Source organism: Struthio camelus, chromosome 2 (genome assembly GCF_040807025.1).
Source record: "Struthio camelus isolate bStrCam1 chromosome 2, bStrCam1.hap1, whole genome shotgun sequence".
Classification (NCBI taxonomy): domain Eukaryota; kingdom Metazoa; phylum Chordata; class Aves; order Struthioniformes; family Struthionidae; genus Struthio; species Struthio camelus.
Window position 1 is genome coordinate 160,953,504 of NC_090943.1, and position 19,575 is coordinate 160,973,078.

Below are 19,575 nucleotides of genomic sequence, written 5' to 3' on the forward strand. Positions count from 1 at the left end.
GACTGATCATTCCCATGAATTATAGCAACTACACCAAAATTCCCCTATGGAAAGGCTGCTCTGCAGGCAAGGGTGTCATGGTGATGCTTATTAGAAGTGATGCTGAGAGAGGTCACATTCGCTCATTAGGTGCTCACGTAGCACTAAACTTCTCTCTTACACTCAAGAAATATTTTATTGTAGTGACATGTTAACACTTAATACCTACATTTGCATAATGACAGACTCTCTGTTCAAACAGCAACACTATAATGTGATATTAATATTTACCCCAAAGATGCTTTAATCTGCAATAGGAACAGATCTGCAGCATTTTGTTATAGAATTAAAAAAAAAAAAAAGTTATCATCAAGTACGTTCTAGGACTGGCAGTGATCTGGTCTGGAGGCTGTCAGCTGTATTACTTTTAATAGTACTTGATTACAAAATTGAAGTAGAAAATGCTGAATACACATAAAATATTTTTAACAAGTTTTTTGTTAAAATTGACTATTTATATATATAATATAATATATTATATATATATATATAATATAATGTTTATTAACTATTTATACATACTAATCATGTCATAGTTGGACTGAAAAAAATATTTCTGCCTTTAAATAGTGTCACGACTTTTCAGCTATGGATATTTAAGCACAGAGACAGACGCTAAACCTCTCCCCACTGTACAGTCTTTCCCAGTAACGGTTCTTTTAACAGGAGAACTGTCATTTTGGAATCATCAATCCTGGCAAACAATCAGAGACCTTTACTTCTAATTTAGATGTTTATTTGTGATACAAAAGTCAAAACTTTCACAAATAGTTATTCAGAACAAAAAAACTAAATGATTTATACATAAACAATTACATACAGCATTTATAGTGTGCAGTACAAAATTACACTGTTTGGATGAGATAGAAATTGCATATGATGCCAAGATTTAAACGTTAATCATATATTCTAGTGCTGATGGTAATATTTCATATAGACAGTTGCAGGTATTGCCTCAAAACACAGAGAAGATACAGTTCTGAAGAGCTCTACTTGTCTCACCTTCAGTCCCCAATTGCCCAGATTTGGGTTTGAAGAAAGACCTGGCCATTTTCTGTATTCATAGAACAGTTCTGAATTCATCAAAAATGAAACTAGGCACATGTGCCTCAACAACCTAAAGAAAATAGAAAGTCACGGTTAGGTGTTTTATGCATTATTCATTTGTATGCTTTATTTATCCATTAACACAGCACATATAATCGAATCAAGCATGCAGCATTATTGACCTGAAGCACACAGGCTCCTGGATGTGTTCTTGCTTAGTGCACAAAACAAGGAAGGGACATGATATCAGGGAGCTAAAGCCAGCCTTCGGCTGCGAGAAAGACTTCCTAAATTGCCCAACTCCTGTCACCTAACCACTGTTAAGAGTACATACGTTGGGATCATAGATACTGTGTAAGGACTGGAAGAATGCTGACACTCTTTGCTATGCCTCCATATACCCCAGGATGAAGTGGAGCTGCCACAAGTACCAGCTCCGTTAGCTGAAAGGCCCTACTTACACAGGGATCTCCCACTCACAGTGCAATGGGGTAGGAAGAAGAGAAAAACTGGAAAACATCTCTTTTATTTGTAAGTATAACTAGGAAATGGCTTTTTCACGCATAAAAACTTTTCTCAGCTGAGGTACAGCCTATAGCAAATAGGATTACGACTTGCTTTTAATACCACATATAAATAATATATCATCTTCAGATGCAGTTAAGTTATACCTAACCCTAAAGAAAGTGTCTCTGCAGGCCCAGACTTCAAAGATTTCCCTTCTGTGTAAAATAGAGAGGATGCCTGGGAGGCTTTGCTTCCTGGACATGAAGAGACGGAAAGGGAAACAAAGGCTGGAGATGGTGTTTTAACCAGAATTTAGACTTGCTGAATAACATTTTGCTCTAGATTTAGAATACTACTGAGTTTGTTATTATTTAATTCTGCAGCATCTCAGAACTACTGTTTCATCTCCTCCTTCTCCCAAAAGCTCCCCACAACGGATGCTCTTTCTGAAGATGCAAAACAGGCTGCTTCCTGGAATCCATACAAAGTTGAAATATTTGCAAAATTAATTTTCTGTAAGGATAATAATGGCTGGCATGACGATATTTACACAAAGTATGCGCGTAACATACAGTTTGTAGATTGTGCAGGGTAAGAGAATTCATTAGGGCCTTTTCATAGCAGGTGACAATTTTCATCTATCTCCTTTCAGCAGCTTTTTTACCGAACACCTGAAAATGGTGAATACCGCTTTCTGTACATGCTTAACCAGTCCATGTTTTGGACATTCATTTACAGATGATGCCATATCCCACAGCAGATAGGTGTGAAACTTTTATATAACTGCACAATAAACTAAAATGTAGGTCCTCTGAACAGAGCTCCAGATAGAAAAGAATGTATTTCCAAGCAAAAATAGCATCTATTATTTAGATCATCTGATTCCAGTCTCCTTTTTTGTTTAACCACATAAACATAAGGAACAAGGAAAGAAAAAAAGTTTCCAGACTGAGTAGTAGTTGGACTGTCTGAAAATAATAATCCAGACCAATACAAGGCAATATAAAAAAGCATTTTATTAGTGGCTTCAGTATCAGTTAACACCACGTAAGGAAATATCCTAATTATTTTTAATTGTTTAAGCCAACGTCATTGGATTTATGAATAAGTTCAGTGGGGTCAGCACTCCTGGCACTATGTACAAAAGACGTGGAATTCTTTCTTACCTTTCTCGGTAACTTTGTATAGCGAATATAGTCTTCCAGGAACATGAGGGCATCCACTACATCAGCAGGCATCTCAGGTATCTTCTGGCTAAAATAAAACAATTGTGAAGATCATACTCTCATTAGCCAGCAGTTATCTGGATAAAACCAGAAAGAAAATGCCAGACTTCAAGTAATACTTCTTAAGTTAGGTACCATGTGATCCCATTACAAGAGAAAAAACATTTTAACCTTAGTCATTATACTTTACTAGAACAACATACTCAAAAAGCTGTGATAGTTGTACTGAAACCCTACCCAGAGATGATATTTAGGGAAAGAGAGAAACATGGATACCTTGTGCACTGCTCCATCGTTGAACGAATAAACTGACCGATTAGAGTGAGAAACTGTTCTGTATATCTTGAGTGAAACTGTTTCAACAGGGTAAGGAGTCCAAGAACTAAAGGAAGCCAGTCAATTTGATCAGCTGGTCGTCTGCATACCACTCCTGCACAGAAAAAACAAAACGAGTAGATGTTGATAAAACAGAATACATCCTTTATAACAGAGACAAACTTTTAGAATATAGTTGCATGAGGCTGTGTGTGCTGCTTCCCTTTCTGCTTGCCCACGCATGAAAATTAAAAACAGTGCAGCCACTGTATTTCTGCCACAGCAGATAGCTTGATGATAAATCAGGAAGACATAGGAGGGAATTAGAAAGTCAAAAGTTGGGATTTTGTTTCCTACTCCATTGTAGGAGTCAGAAACTAAGCATCTTGTATATAGCTAATTTTAAATAGGTTTTCATAAGGTTTACAACGAGACAACAACAAGGGAACAACGACTTATACAATACCTAAATTTTTGTTGTACTGAAGTTTTGGAAACTGGGAAATCAGAAATAGGAAGTTGACAGCGGGAAAATATGGGAGGCGTTTTGTTGTTATGTAGATCTGAGGAAAATAAAGAAGAACAACACAGTTTTTCCACATATTAACTTTTTTCCCTCCCCTCAATTGATAATCTGCAAAAGAGAAAAGCAAAATATGCCAAGCACCAGGAGGTAAGCCTAACCTTATTTAGTGGATTGTGAATGCCAGCTGCTTCCAAATAAGCTGTGATTTCATACAGAAGAGTGTTGTCTTCTTTTGGATAAGGCAGTGATGGATTCTGATAATGTGCTTCAATGTCAGCCAATATTGCTCTAAAAGAAATACAAAGTAATTGCATTAAGTACTTAAACCGTCCACAGAAAAACCTGATACAACGCTGCAGGTCATACTAACATAAAAGTTTCATGCACACAAAACTTGTAAATAGTTACAAGCAAGAGTAAACCAAGTTTTGGATTTTTTAAAACCAAGTTCATATTTGTTTCAAAATCAGCACCAAACAGTTTCACTCTTCTTATCTTGCATCCAAATATGATCTCAATTCCAGGTATAACCAAATGGAATTAGAAAGCTGCACTGCTCACTAACATGTTCATTCAAATTATGAGCTACCCGAGTTATTTACTTTAACCCAAGGTTTTGTTGGATTCAAATAACAATGAAACAAACCCAACCAATCAGACTCTACGTTTTGCCCTAATTTAGATTCTAAGGATTGCTTAGTTGACAACAACAATTAATATTGTATTGATATATGCAGCTCTTCCAGCACATTTTTCTTCTTACTTATTAAGATTTTCCAATGCAGCAGCCAAATGCTTGGAGTCAAACCTGCAGGAGTAATTCAATTCATTGGTAATCTGCCGTCTTAAAAGCTGCATCTGACCAACCTATTTAAACAAACAAAACAAGAGTGAGGAGTTATACTGAAGGCCATGGGGAAAGAGGAAAGCCAAACTAAGGAAAAACATTATAAATAATTACAATTTACAGTAATATAGATTACCTGGATTCCTCATTGCCCCCAAGAGCCTAGTACATACACTGGTGGTTGACCCTGCTCTTATTTTAGAGAGCACTGATTTGAACTGCCTGCAATCAGAACTGACAGACCCTAACTGCACAGTCAAAGGAGAGGAGCAGTCATGGGGCCCAAGTTTCAAACACAGTTAATGGGAGCAAATCCAGGCAGCGTGAAAGGAACACTAAAGCAGTAACAGATACAAAATGCCAAAGCAGAGTTTATTACAGCTGGTAACGTACCTCAGAAATAACAACTTTTAGATACCTAAAAGGACCTATAACTGAGCTACAACAATCCTTTCCCACTCAGTGGCTTTCCCACTGAGATGGGAACAGTTACTTTACTTTGCAAATACTAATTTAAAAGGAAAGAGTCACATGTGCTAAAAGAAACAGCTTGCAGAGAACCAAGGTGTTGCCCTATGATATGTTTTTATAGATAGGTCTTTAAGGGACTGTGCTCAGACTCCATTATTATCTTGCGTCCAAACCCAGGCCTAACTGTGCATTAAGCTGGTGCAGGTGACAGGGAATTTTTTAAATAAAAATAAGCTACTTGTCTTCCTCTATTTCTAATGTAAACTATTGACAAAAAATCACACTATGGTTTTCTGAAAATACAGGAGGTAAAATAAAAAATGTCTTAAAACAACAGGAGTTCAGGAAGAGAATGACCTGCAGCTTGGCATGGACTAAAGATTCAGTGGATATAAAACTATGCTATTTGTATGGATTTTCACTACCTATGCATTTGTGCGAACGATCGCAAACACACAACATTCACTATTTGTGATGTTGTAGGCTGGGGATGGAGGTGGGGAAGAGCAGAGAGAAGGAAGGGGACAGGAGTGCTGTTGAAAAATGCAGTTCTTTGCTTGTTTTGTTTTTTTTTCACCTATATATAAAAATGCTTGTATCCTCTTCTCTCCCTCTCCCTAGACCTTAGGATCAGCAATGGCAGGAAGTAAAAATGACAGGAAATCACAGAGGCTTGGTGCATTCCTTCCCTGATCTTTCCTCCTCTATTCAATAATACAAACGTTCAAAATACTTGGACAAACGTTAGCTATGAAGTATCATTTGAAGTTTAGGTCTTTTGAAAGGTTGGGGAAGATATACAGACACGTTAATGGGATAGCTTGTTTAAATGTTTGGCTGCTTGGACTGACTTTTGTGTGAACAAGACGAATTCAGCACATGTTCGTGCTTAAAACTTTAGCTAGGGTACCTTTATGCTCACATGGCACTATGGGGAATGTCAGGACCCCTGATACCGAGCACTAGCTCAGTCTTCCCAGAAAGTCAGACCTCTAATGCTTCACTCCATTTTAGGCAAGCTATAGGATTTTACAGATGGACTCCAGCGCTAAGCACTTTGTGGATTTTGAGTCCAGGTTAAGAGCTGTCCATACAAACAAAGCTCAGGAGTGCTCACATATCCAGCCATGCTTAATTTTTAACGTTACAGAACTCCACGCAAAAATAATACGATGCTGTAAAATACGCAGAACAAAGCACGTAACTAAAGATCCTACAGTGAATTCTGTGTATCAGTGAGTCATATAAACCTACCTTCATTATGGAGTCTAAATATGCTGTCCAGATCTTCTGAGTTTTTGCAATTGCTGTAGAATAAACTTTGTTTGAATTTGCTGAGAAAAGAAGAAGGGCAAGAAGTTTAAAAAAAGAGAAGAAAGAAAAAAGTAAGAAGAGAAATCAATAAATGCAAGTACACTAAGACAACAGCTTTCTTGCATCTTAAACAGAAAGCACTTACCTATAATTCCTTTGAGAGGACTGACAGCATTCATAAGCGCTTTTAAGGTATCCTGTACTGTTCTGTCTCGTAATATGTTTTTTTGAAACATGCTGAGGAAATTCTAAAGAAAAGAAAGAAAGAAGTTAAAATTCTCACACATGGCTATTATGCCATCAAGATTAATCATAGCATGTATGTGTTACACAGCAGTTTTTTTGCTGTTAGAGTAGAAGGAATGCTTCTGCAGATGCAGAGCTGAAGAATCCCTTAGTTAAACTTTTTGTTTTTCTGGATCACGCTTGTTAGGGTTACGAGACTTGCAGATCCACCTCACTAAAACATAATGCGTCCATAGCCAACTGTTAGTTCAGTTTTTAAGGAAAAACTGTCTTCATCAATATTTGATTTTCTTTTGTAATATCTAACCAGAATAGGACATATTCAGTATGCTTTGGATTCTTTTAAGAAAATCAAAAATTTGGTTCAAGTAGAGGTATTATGGAAAAGGACATTACATAGAACTGACATCTTATTTATCATGGCAGACCTAAGAAAACCAATTCTTTGTATATACCCAGACAGAAAAAGTAGGTAACTGCCAGAGAGCATACACCTCAGAAAGGTGTTCCTCATGAATTGCCTGTTTAATGTTAACATGTAACCTATAGTGATTAGCACCATTTATTCCAGATTAACAACTTTGATAATTGTATCCGTAACCTGTATTTTACCTTTGAGTTCAAAGGCATGTTTTTCAAATGCTTTGGATTTGAAAGATTATTTTTAAAAACCCTACCAATCACAACAAAATATTTAGTTTAATTTGCCATTGCAAAAGTTAACAGAACTTTCATTCCACTAGAACAATTTACTAAGCAATAAAAATATCATGATCTTGAGAAACTGAAGTTCAAAGATTACCTGCAGCTCCTTCACAATCATGAAGCAGAGCAGCCTGTCCAAACCATTGAGACCAAAGGTACCTAAAGTATCTTGGATCTCTGAGAAGAGACGACTACTGGTTACTTCCTGATGAGTTTTGATATCATACCAGGTGTTCATTTGGTCAATATAACACGTGAACCTAAAGAAAAATTAAACAAACAAATGACACGTTTTAGAACGAGCAGCAGACTGTTTCTGTGATGATCTGAGTAATAAGTTATCTTACTCTGAAAGACATCAGAAAGACTCTGTAAGTATCTCAGGTGATGTTTTGTCACTCCTCTTTCTGTAAGGGTTCCGTCACTCTTCCCTAGTTCATCTCTCTCCCTATTTGTGTAACACGTTGTTTTGCTTCTTAGACCAAAATCACAACTTTTCTAAACTAATATTTAAAACGTACAGGATTGACTGGGTAAATTCTGTTTTAAATAAATACGATGATACGACAGCCAAGGGAAAACTATTTGTCTATAATTAGTATATTTTCTTAGCATATAGTGGAATTGGATCAATTCAATGCACAGAGCTATCATACAGCTTGTGGCATCTAGTACTTACTTCGGATCTGTGATCCTCAGGATTTCTCTACAAAGCCGACCAATAAATGTTACAGATTCATCCACAGGTGTGAATTTCGGTATAGGAATATGGGTAGACTGGTATATACTTTGCCAGTCTTGAATCTGAAAAGTAAAACAGTAATTTGCAATGTTATCATTGCATATATTTTTCATTTGCCTTAGAAATTAAATTGATGTTGTTTTAATTAAGGTAGTAAAAGCTATAAAACAATACTGTAAATTACACATAGTAAAACGCTATAATGAACAGAATAAAGCAAAACTGAGAATTAATCTTATGTCAAAGGGCAAGCAGAATATAAAGAGTACAGCCTAAATTCCTGATGAGAATTCCATCTGCTCTTTTCTGCAAGAGAATCATCTGCCATTTCATTAGCTAAATTCAAGATGTATTCACTCCTTCACTTTTGAATTGTAACACAGTAACCAAAAAGAGCAGATTACTACCGCAGTCTTTGTAAGCCTGCATTTTGATACCTGGCCACAGATATAATGAGGACTGCTATGGTTCAGTAGTTATTTTCTGTTTTCCTCAGGAAGGAAAGGAAGGATATTCTTTATGAGAGATATTGAAATACCATGCTTGTGGCACTTTGCTCTGCTTGTATACATTTAGTACAATGGGGATGTTGAAATCATTCTGAAAAAGCTAGGGATGGATGTTTTCTCGCAGCGTCTAGCACATTTAGTTGAAATCACAGCTATCCGGACAGTGCACGATGTTCTATCAGTCACAAACGTTAACATCCAAAGACATTTTACAACTTTTTTGCCATTCTCCCTTTAACCAGCACCTTTGTTCTTAGGAAGTTATTGCACTCCTGTTCCACATTGTAGTTAATAATACGAGAAACTTCTTCTTGCCAAATTTTTAAACCATATATGTTGACATAATCCTGGATATATTCAAATGATCGATGGAATCCATCCATTGTAGCTGCCATTTCTTTCAATTTGGGCATCAGTTCACTTGGCTACAGGACAAAAAAAAAGTTAAGAAAAATAAACTCTGAATAGGTAGGATATAAAGAAAACGTGCAAGGCTTCTAAATGCCTTTCCATACAACAGTCTCTGCAGGATTTTATAACGCTCCAGCCAGAACTGAAAAGGTTGTTTCATATCCCAAGTAATTATTCTTATAAAATATTTTTTTTCTCCTGATTCTCATTTTAGGCTTCAGTGGTACTATTGATTGATACAGGAGAAAGACTCAAGAATCTAGACAGGAACAAAACAAGCTGTTATATTCCTTATTTTATCTTTTCCTTCCTATGTTCTTTACACGGCTGTTGTGATCAAACGTCACAGACACAGAGACACAACCGTGCACTCAGAATTCAAATGACACTTAGGAAGAGAACAGAAATCGGTTTTTGGATTCCATCTACTCTTACCAGTTTATGAACTCATTTTAACATCAAACAAGGCAATCCAAATAACCTTAGTTCATAAAACATACTTTATCTACAAAAAGGAAATCTGTACATAAAAGTAAAAATTATTTCCCAATAGATAGCATAATAAAAGAGGTTCTATTGAAGCCAAAATACATAAAGAACAGTATCAAATCTAGCTATAACTCACCTTGGCTCTAGGATTAAAGATAAGTCCCCTGTGAAGAGCTAGAGCTACCCGCTTTACTAGCTCCTTCCTTATTCCATCCTCTAGTAACTGTTTTGGGTCCACCTAGGTAGAAGAAACATTTTTTTTTTCCCTGAAAGTCAGAAAGCTATCAAAAAGATACAAAAAGATTTCATTTTTACCAAGGCAGACAATAAGTATTTATCATATAATAGGAAAGCAGTGCCAGCACACGCACTCCTCCAGCAGCAGTTCGTCCAAAGGATAAATATTTAAAAGCTTCTGCTAGATTACAGAATTATTCTTTTAAGTTGAACGGCAAAGGTTTGAATTGTACTTCCCATTTTCAAACTTGGTTAATGGTCCATTGAGAATGTAGTACAATTATGCACTTCCTAGTGCATTATTGGTTTTGTACGTTTGCTCAAGAGCGCTTATTCCTAAGGTCCTTACTTCTGAGGCCCTGAAAGAGGCATCTTAGTGTAGGAAGAGCAGCCTTTGCCAATGGAAGAAATAGCTCTTCAGAAAAGCTTCCAATCATTTTTCCAAATTTCCAAAATGTGTCAATTAAAATTGATGAATTGATGAATCTACATACAATGAGAACTGTGCGTTCTTAGCATCCTTAAATAATACAGTTTTTATCTGGATGCCAAGTTAGGCATCCCAGTTTAAGAAATAAATTGGCATTCAAATTTTTTTTTTTTTGTCTTGTTATCTTCCCTCAAGGTCCTGCTTAATGTTCTGAAATATCTACCCTAAAGTGCTAATTGCTACCACATGACTTTTTCCTAACAGAATAATGGAACTTTACCTTGATGATGCCAACTAAAGTAGTTTTCATCATGAGGATACCTTCAGTGAAAATTGAAATGGCGTGGGTTAGCTTGGCAACCTTTAATACGAACAGAGGATATAATTCATTGAAGTGATTCCTTAATATACAGAAAATCACTTCAAAAACATAATAAATCTTTTCCAGAGCTAGCTTCCTACTTCAGGATAAAGTAACTCATACTGATACAGCTTCAATTTCTCATCTAATTCTAGACTTACATATAGTACAATAATAACCTTTTTTTAAAAAAAAAAACAAAACTGGATCGAGATAGGTATGTTACCAGCAAGAAAGAAGAGGTACCTCCACGTGCTTTACGCAGGTTATGGGAGGAAACTCCTCTGTATTGTGCGTGTACAAAACAGCATGGACATAAATGCCAGTTAGGACCTTTGAACAGGCTAGGGGCACAGCTTAAATTAGTTATTTCACAATAAAACGTACTGCCAGTAATGGGTCCACCTCAATATTTCCACAGATTTAATACCTTATAATTTAAAATTAAGTGAATATGTTGCTGTGAGCATCCATATGCTCCGAGTACAGTCAGACTAACCATTCTTTTGCCTTTAAGACATTTACAAGATAGAATAGAGACAATACAGTTCAGACTTACAATTCAACAGAAAACATAAGTGAGAAGCCTGTGTGCAAGATGAGTACTTCCCCCCTCCCTTCTCAAAACACCCCCAAAAAGCACTATCCATTCTGCCTCCACCTCCATCCCTGTCCCTACAAAAAATAAACTATCTTTACAAAATTTAATGCAGGAGTCTAAACCTCATATTCAGGCCTGAATGGCAGCTTAACGAGAATCCTCTGCCTGTTCATATAAAACTCAATAACAAGCAAGCACTTTGGCAAAAACTGCTGGAAAATGATGACATATAATTGGTATCTGGAGAGCTAAAGCATATATACTTTCAGGGAAAGAGTTATTGGTCTGCTCAGATTTGTGCTCCTCATCTTCTAATAAAAACAAAACCAAATAATTTTAATGTTTTTTCCTATTTCCAGAGTGATAGCAGTGGAGACGAAACCCCCTAGATAAAAAGCCAAACAGCAATAGCAGCTTCTTTAGCTGATCAAGATAGGATGGAGGCATGCTGATTTCAGCTTTGAGGGTCAATAAGAAGCTTAACAATGCTGGCTCATTCAGTCATTAACCTTCTCCTCCTCTTGGAACAAGTATTCCGAACGTGATGGCTTCGTTCCAGACTTGGGTCTTTATTTTTTTTCTGCTCCCTAAATTACGTGGAAATATTTACCTTCATTTATAAATCTATTTATTTTTCCTCTTATGCTTTCCTCTCCTTTCCTCATTGTAACACTAGTCAATTTTAATTCTTACTCAGTGAATAAATCTAGCTTTTCTGTTCAAGCGCAAATTCTAAGGAGCTGTATCTATTTAAATTTGGCTGATGTTGGCCACCTATAAGGTACGGTTTTTCAGAATTCCCTATTTTAACTGCACCTCATATCGGGGTCCAAGCTGAGCATAATCTCGTAGCTTGTCCTTATCAAGGCGAGTAGGCACTTCAATAATATCATGAGTCTGAAGCTTTATAATTTTGAGAAGAGACGTAAACATGCTTTCTGGAATTATCTGTAGAACCTTTGCAAAAGAGAGATGAGACAAACACAGTTAGTACACTCTCATTTTTTAAAAAAAGTCATCTTAAATTGAGGATAAGCGGTTAAAGAACAAGACAATTACGTCTTTTCAAACGCCTACCTTTCTTACATAGGAAACCAACTCGCCAGAATAATACTGTGATACACTGAGAAGATCAGGGCTGTTTGCTTGATTGATACGGAGAAGTGGCAAGTCAAGAGCAGAAGCAAGCTAGAAATAAAGTTAAAATCTTAACTTCACATGTCTGTTTTTTTAATATAACTTACATGCCTGAAGTCTCTTGCTCAGGCCCCTGAAACTGCAACTCAAAGCATAGGATTCTTCCTAAGGAGCAGCATTACAAGATGAGGTTGCCCACCGGGAAAACAAACAAACAAACAGTCTTTTTTGTTAAAAAGCCAAAAACTCAATCTATAACAATACATTCCTCTTACTGATATTTCCTGATCTTATCAGTTGCATGAAAGATTTTTCTTGTAATTTTAGCTTTTATCCTCCCCCACTTGCTATTTTCCCATTCTTATTTCTATAGAAAGTGTATCTTCTCATTTGATGGTAGATCTTCATCATGACAGATGAAATGCATGTGCAACATTACTCTTGCAATTCCTTCAGCCTCCTCCGATACATATGCAGAGAATCCCGTCTATGCATCCATGTCTCCAGGAAATAACTGTAATGGACAGAGACTGGATGATGATACTAATTTGTCTAATAGCAACAATACGACCAGTTGCACGAAGTAAAATGCATAACTCAGTTTTATTTTCTTTAAAACTAGCCTTCTGTTTATTTATTACATCCCTAAAGAAATACAGATATAGGAAATGTCAGTAAAAAGATCTGAATCATACGTGACTTCACAGACTTCAAGTCTAACAACTGCCTTAGGTGACTTGCAGCGGTAAAGTACATTCACTCTCTTTCATACTTACCTTTAGAAAAGTGGCTCTGAGTTTAGTTACCATAGATGGACTGACTCTTATGCTTTCCTGCATAATAGATGTAAAGCTGAAGAAAGAAAGAACAAAAGTCAGCTCCTTCCCCTGGCACTCTGATTTTCAGCCATTAAATCATACGTCATTGGCATCAGCATAATCCAGAAATGGCCCAGGAGATCAGTGAAATTACACTAGGGAAGAATTTGGTCTGAAGAAATATTGGCCATGGAAAACCACAAGATAAAGGTGAGGTGGGGTAAAAGAAGAGCACATCAGGGACAATAACACCCAAGCTAATGAAGTAGCAGCTCACCAAATCCCACCATGGAAAGGAATTTTTGCCAGTCTTTGTTTTTGGTTGAAACAGGATCTCCAGTATTTTAGAGACAAAAAAATTTTAGATTTTTTAGATTTTAGATTTTTTTTTTATTTTAGATTTTTATTAACAAAGTTGTTATGTTTAGGACAAGGTAGAGAGTAAAAAGTTACAGTATCACATAACCTGCAACTAAAAATATGCCAAGGATGGCTGTTAATTCTTACTCAAATTGTTGAGAGCGGAATAGACTCAGCAGCTCACAGGCTTTAAGATTGTTTGCAAATTGGAGAGTTTGTAGCATTAATAATATTTACACATTTTATTTCCTAAAGGTTTCAAAAATGATGACTGACTTAGAAGAAAAACCTTCTGGTAACATACCTGTCAATTAATTGCCAAGCATAAGACAGATCACCAACTATCTGCATGGTGATCAAGACCTCTTCTTTAATGTTGATAGTTCGGATCATCTGATGGAGAAATTTGCGGGTGTCAGCCAAAAATTGGCAAACTTGCAGGTTAGTTTCCAGCTGGTGAAATTCTTGGACCTATATTTACCAAAATAAAGAAAGTGGGAAAAAAATTCCCCTTTTTGTCTGTTAATCTTTAAAGGAGAGCAATACAAAGATAATCAGTAAGCTGACCTATTTCTTCAAAGAAAAAAGATAGTAAGACTCTTAAAAATCCTGGCCTACTGCAGAGATGCATTAAATAAGAAATGTCACAGAATTACTGCAGAAGGTACACCATACTGAGGATTCTTCTTATAGTTTGGAAGTTGGGGGGGCTGGGAGGGAGGGGGACAAAAACAAGAAGAAGTTCACACAGGTATGGGTATTTTTTACTTTGTCTACCAAATTACATCTCTAGTTTCAACTGAATTCTGCTTTCAGAATTTCTAATAAAATAATGAGGAATGTTGCCAAATTACGTTTAATACCGGATTTATTGTTTCAAAGAAACCCTTCTAATTTTCAACTGGAGGTGGCATGTTTTTTCATGCTACATCCTTTGCTTTACAATCAAAAGATCTATAAGCAAGCCCTGGCGACTGTATATATAAGATTACAAAACAGGTCTGAATTTAGCAATTGAAGTCAGTAAATGCATATCACATGTTATTTTTCAAAGATATTAGTCTATTTATCTCAAAGTGTCTTTGCCATACCTCTTCCAGTGCCTGTATTAGCTGCACAGTTTTTCTGCCTGCTGCGGTGGAATCATCGTAGTTTAGAGACATTATTTGCTTGGAGATTTCTCTGAACCAAGCCTGAAGATTTTCTATTTAAGAAGAAAAATTTAATCAAATCGTTGCATGGATAATAAGCAGCAAAGACACAGGGAATTTGTTAGTCAATAACAACAAAAAATATTCACTGCTAAACATATTTGAGATTATTTAAGAGGTCTTCATCTTGCTTTTACATTTCTACACTTCAACAGGTGGCAAACCCTCTGGCAAGAATCATACACAACACTGAAAAACCCCTTCTGAATTACCAAGGACAATGGGCAGAATAAAACCCATATAAAAATAACAATGATGCCCTTTAAATCATAAGTTTGTGTTTGATGGATGGTTTTACCACGTTAATTGCCTTAGCAGTTTCAGTTTCTATATTTTAGTTACAAGTTTGCTTATGAACTCCATTAAACGTGGAAAAGTGAACCGGCATTTCATAGTCTTACCTGGCATCTCTAAATTAAGTGATAAGAAACACATTTAAAAATATAGACAACCAAACATTAGGTACCTAAATATGGGTGCTTGGCTTACATACGGAATATATGCAAAAAACCAAAGAAGAGAGCGTGCAAGTCACATCTATGATGGCTGAGGGAAATTAAAGTTTTTCTTATTATCAGATTAAGTCTCATCTATTTTCCTTCAGTATTGGCTTAGAAAAAAACAATATAAAATTGCTTTATTTCACTTTTTGTTTTATTATTACCATTTTTCTCCACTCTGGTAAGAGGCTTAATTCCTGAGAAGACATCAGCAAGCTCAGTCATCCTTTCAGACCCTTCTTTTTTATAGTTCTCCCATTTTGTTTGTTTTTCTGACAGCATCTGCTTGAACATCTTTTAGGAAAAAAAAAAAAAAACAACTTGTTTATAAAACTGGCCAGAAAGCATACTATAATATATAAATGAAATCAAATATTGAACAGATGGAACTTACAGTGAGTACTAAATACATGGAGATCTTGCCAGAACATTAAATACAAAATTGACAGCATTGAAAAATACAGCTAGTGGGATAGACATATACTGACAGAACCCGACTGAATTTTACAGTACAATACAATACATACATCATCGATTTTTAGTCAATTACAAAAATATCCAGTAATGTTTTAGCTTAGAGTGCCTAGAAGACTGCTCTCATATTGACTTATACTTTGCGTATTCATCTTAGCCTACGCAAAGGGAAACCCAGTTCAACAAGGTGTGTACTTGAAGTTAAGCCTACTCTTATGCGTTTTACCAGATTAGTCAACCGGGAGTATTTTTCAAAACTCAGAATTAACAAATCAAAAAAAAAAAAAACCAAAATATACATTCTTTATATTAATGGATTGAGCAGTAAGCGTACTATTGCTATTCAATTCTTTGGCCCTGTTATGCAATTCAAGGGAAAACACTGAAGAAGGCAGCGGCACATTACCTCTTTCAAAATGAATTCAAACTGAGCTGTGTCCAGCAGAAGCTGGAAAAGGATCTTGGGATTGTATCTTGAATCTGTCAGAATTTGATCCTTTATCTGGCGGAGACGTTTGTTATTTGGGTCACAAGCTGAAAACAGAAGGACAGGTTTTCTCCACTATTATAGAATTTAGCTAAGCCATTAATATTTGTCAATAGGCTCATTCTAAACAGCTCCAAAGAAAAAATATTTTGCTTCGATGTGTTAGTCCCTCCCTTAATCTCCATTCACATAGATCTGACCACCCTTGTGCAATCCCTTCCTTGTAACAGGTAGTAAGTAAGGTTTCTGTGGTGCCTCAGCCTTCTGCTACCTCTTTTGCTGGCCTCCAAAAACTAAGTGAATTTAGTACTTATGGCTGACAAATCCAGAGATCAACATTGCTGAAATTGTTACACAAAATGAATGGAGGCCATAACAGAAGCTCTCTTGTACACTAAGAGGCCCCAAAGATAGCACAAGCATACAACCAAGAGAATGCCTAAACAGGTAAGTTTAGGGATCCAAACTCTTGTCAGAGGCACCATTCAACAGTTACCAGAACAAGAAACTTGTTTTTAAATTGTGATTTACCAGGATATTGAAAAGTTGGTTAATGCTTTCCTTTTGGTGCTACACAAAACTCTCAGAATGATGCTGTAAACTGTAAGGCACATAAAGATACAGCTTCCTGACTTATTCCGTGGTGTATTATTCCACAGGATCATGAATTCTCACACTACTTCTTATACCTGTTTCTGCTTGCAAGAATGAAGAAAAAGCATGCATACCATTTCAGCCTACGATTTTAGGAGACTCGTTAGCAAAAGAACAGCTCAAAAAGCTACTTAAAAGTAACAGACGAAGCTCTGCTGATTTCAACAGCAGCACACCCTGGTCTTTGCTCAGGACCTAAGACAGAACTCCAGTATAGCACAAGTTACAACTCCAATAAAAGCCTAGCGCAAAGTCTCACCTGTGTCCGCAGTGTGAAGCATCAGCCAACGGATGGCTACATTGCAGTCTCGTAGACAATTCAGCAGCTTGGGAATGTTGTCCAGCACCAGCTCTTCCCTTAGACAGCCCTCTTTGAGAAATTGCTGCACTTGAGTGTACACTCGCTCAGTGACTGCAGCATACCTGCTAGCCTTAGAATATACAGTATTAGCATTAATACAATCCTTGCCTCAAAGGGAAAACATCACCTACAACATAGGGCTTCCCAAGAACTTAAAGGACACACAAGTCAAAAAGTGCTATAAAGAAAAACAAACAAACAAACAAAAACAAAAAAGCCCACCACGGTCACTACTGATTGGCAACGTCATACGCTGCAACTGCATGACAATGGAACGCAAAGTAAATTTGAGAGCAAAGTTTCTATATAGGAAAGGTAATGTTTCAAAAATGCAGATTTGCAAACCTCCCATATTCACTTATGTACCCTTTAAAAATCATTCATAAAAAATGGTAAAAATATTGTATTGCCCGGTAAGAACTGAACTCTAGAACTGGAAATAGTTCTTCCGAATTAAATGTTGGTTCTACTCAGAGAACTTCTTCCCTGAAGACTATAGAAAAATGTCTGCTCGTATTCACCTAGTTTACTCAACAACGTCCAGAATGTTCTCCTAATTAGACATTTCGGTGTGTTTCTTCTGAGCACTTGTGTAAGAGTCTAAGGAGGCATTTAGCTATCATCAGTCTAGCAAATGCGCCAGCCAAATTACTATCCTGTTGCACACAAATAGTTCAGCACCACTCAGTGTTTTCTAGACATGGAAAAATGATTTCATATTAAAAAACAAAAAAACAAAAAATCAAAAAAACAAAACCCAAACACTGAACTACATTGCTTCATGTAATGTTATGATATTCTTTTAAATCAGGTGCTTCTTCCAGATTGTTGTTTAGATAACCTAGACGGCCTTAAACTATCTGGCCGAGTGCTAAACTCTACAAATGTTCAACTTCTAAAACTGTAGCTCTTGAAGACCAAACACCATAGTCAGCTAAGACATCCCAGCACTAAACAACATAGTGATGACTCTCACTAACTATGTAATCAAGTCAAGAGGAAGCAAAATAAGCTACAGGGGGAAGACCAGATTTTGGAACTTACATGTATTTTTAACATGTATTCAAACAATTGTATGCAAGAGAAAAAGATCCATACATTAATGACATCACACATTATACCCGAGACGCCCGCATAGTTTGGATCTTGCTGAAAATATTGAACTCCAGCTTATATACCTGCTCTTTGACATTTGAAAGATCCAATGTGTAGTTGAGGGCAGTTTTGGCAGCTTTATAGGGTTCCCACGCTTCTGCTAAATTTACAGCAATTCCCATGTAAATGCTAATAACCTAGGATTGGAAGGAAAACGTTGTGTTTACATTCGTATTAAGAAAATATACTTTTAATTTAGCAATATGAGTAGAAAGAGAGATGTTATGGATATAAACATGAGATAATTAAACTTTTTTGGTTGCTTTACTCCTGGCTCCCTAATCTTTGGGAATCGAGGCATAAAAGGACATTGAAACAACAATTACACAGTTAATTTGAAGCTTAGTCAGTTCTGAAAATAAGTGGACCGTTCTTTCAGTCACTATGTGTGATCTTTTGTCTCTACTTTTTTCCATGACCTTATTTTTCATTTCCATGTTGCTGTGCAGAAGGCTCACAAAACCAACAGGGCAACCAACTACGATAGGGAGAAAAACAGCTAAATGAATCCTACTCTAGCAATGCCCAAATGACTGAATTGAAGTATAATGCGTCTTCTATGTTGAACGTAAACAGAAGGAAGCTGTGATTCCAAGGTGAGATTTTTAAAAAGAAAAGAGGAACTGACTGCCTAACTGATTTTGGACCCTCAACCATTCCAAGTTCAAGCGTGACTAAAAACACAGAATAGTGGTTGACTTACAGACGTTTGTAAGGTACTTGAAATGGAAGTCTTGGGCCACTGATAGATGAAGGATATACAGAGCTATGGTATCATGAGCTCTGTCACGCTATTACTGCAATATTCCTCCACCTTGTATAGGTCACATCTAGGGAACACTGCCGACCTTTGACCACTTCCGACAACGTCGGCAAGAAGGTCAGTAAAAGCAAACAGGACACTTGCGCATGATACGAGGATCCCTCTAGCACGGCTGCAGTGAAGTTCATTACTTTCGTGCTGGTGACAGTTCCTCAAAGGCCTGCTGTTCAGCTGCTAACCATGACATACAGATTTGAATCCAACTTGAGAGTCAAACACTCTGTAAGATGCAACTAACTGATCCACACCTGAGCAAGACAATATATGTAATTGTACTAAAATAACTGTTTAGACAATAAAATCAAATAAAAATGTTGGCATAATCAAAAATTCACAATGTCAAGCCCTCATTTCTCATATAAGCTTGCAGTTCTCTAGGACAAAAAAAAAGCCCAAAGAATTTTAACATCTAGCAAGCTATTATAGTTCCCTCACTCCTTTCTTCTCTGTTCCCCTTATGGTACAGAACAGAAGAATACAATTTGAAACTAATGGAGATATACCAATTAATTTCTAGTTTCTTCCTGAAGGCTGATTTCCTTAGATTTGGGCTACTGGGGAATCTACTGTTA

General features: G+C 36.6%; 1 protein-coding gene across 1 annotated transcript in view; it reads right to left on the reverse strand.

The window, feature by feature from the left end:
- Positions 1-383: 383 nt before the first annotated feature.
- WASHC5 (WASH complex subunit 5) overlaps positions 384-19,575 on the reverse strand; it is a 29,145-nt gene continuing 9,953 nt past the window's right edge. The window contains exons 8-29 of the mRNA XM_068933265.1: positions 18,204-18,317; positions 16,924-17,095; positions 15,930-16,057; positions 15,214-15,343; positions 14,430-14,542; positions 13,643-13,809; positions 12,937-13,012; positions 12,101-12,211; positions 11,840-11,980; positions 10,342-10,422; positions 9,531-9,632; positions 8,740-8,919; positions 7,923-8,047; positions 7,341-7,503; positions 6,438-6,540; positions 6,233-6,312; positions 4,424-4,527; positions 3,819-3,948; positions 3,601-3,697; positions 3,096-3,249; positions 2,760-2,847; positions 384-1,156 (exon numbers count right to left, since the gene is read on the reverse strand). Coding sequence (XP_068789366.1) covers positions 1,100-1,156; positions 2,760-2,847; positions 3,096-3,249; positions 3,601-3,697; positions 3,819-3,948; positions 4,424-4,527; positions 6,233-6,312; positions 6,438-6,540; positions 7,341-7,503; positions 7,923-8,047; positions 8,740-8,919; positions 9,531-9,632; positions 10,342-10,422; positions 11,840-11,980; positions 12,101-12,211; positions 12,937-13,012; positions 13,643-13,809; positions 14,430-14,542; positions 15,214-15,343; positions 15,930-16,057; positions 16,924-17,095; positions 18,204-18,317 — 2,616 coding nt within the window. The 3' untranslated portion in view covers positions 384-1,099. The remainder of the gene's footprint in view (positions 1,157-2,759; positions 2,848-3,095; positions 3,250-3,600; positions 3,698-3,818; positions 3,949-4,423; positions 4,528-6,232; positions 6,313-6,437; positions 6,541-7,340; positions 7,504-7,922; positions 8,048-8,739; positions 8,920-9,530; positions 9,633-10,341; positions 10,423-11,839; positions 11,981-12,100; positions 12,212-12,936; positions 13,013-13,642; positions 13,810-14,429; positions 14,543-15,213; positions 15,344-15,929; positions 16,058-16,923; positions 17,096-18,203; positions 18,318-19,575) is intronic.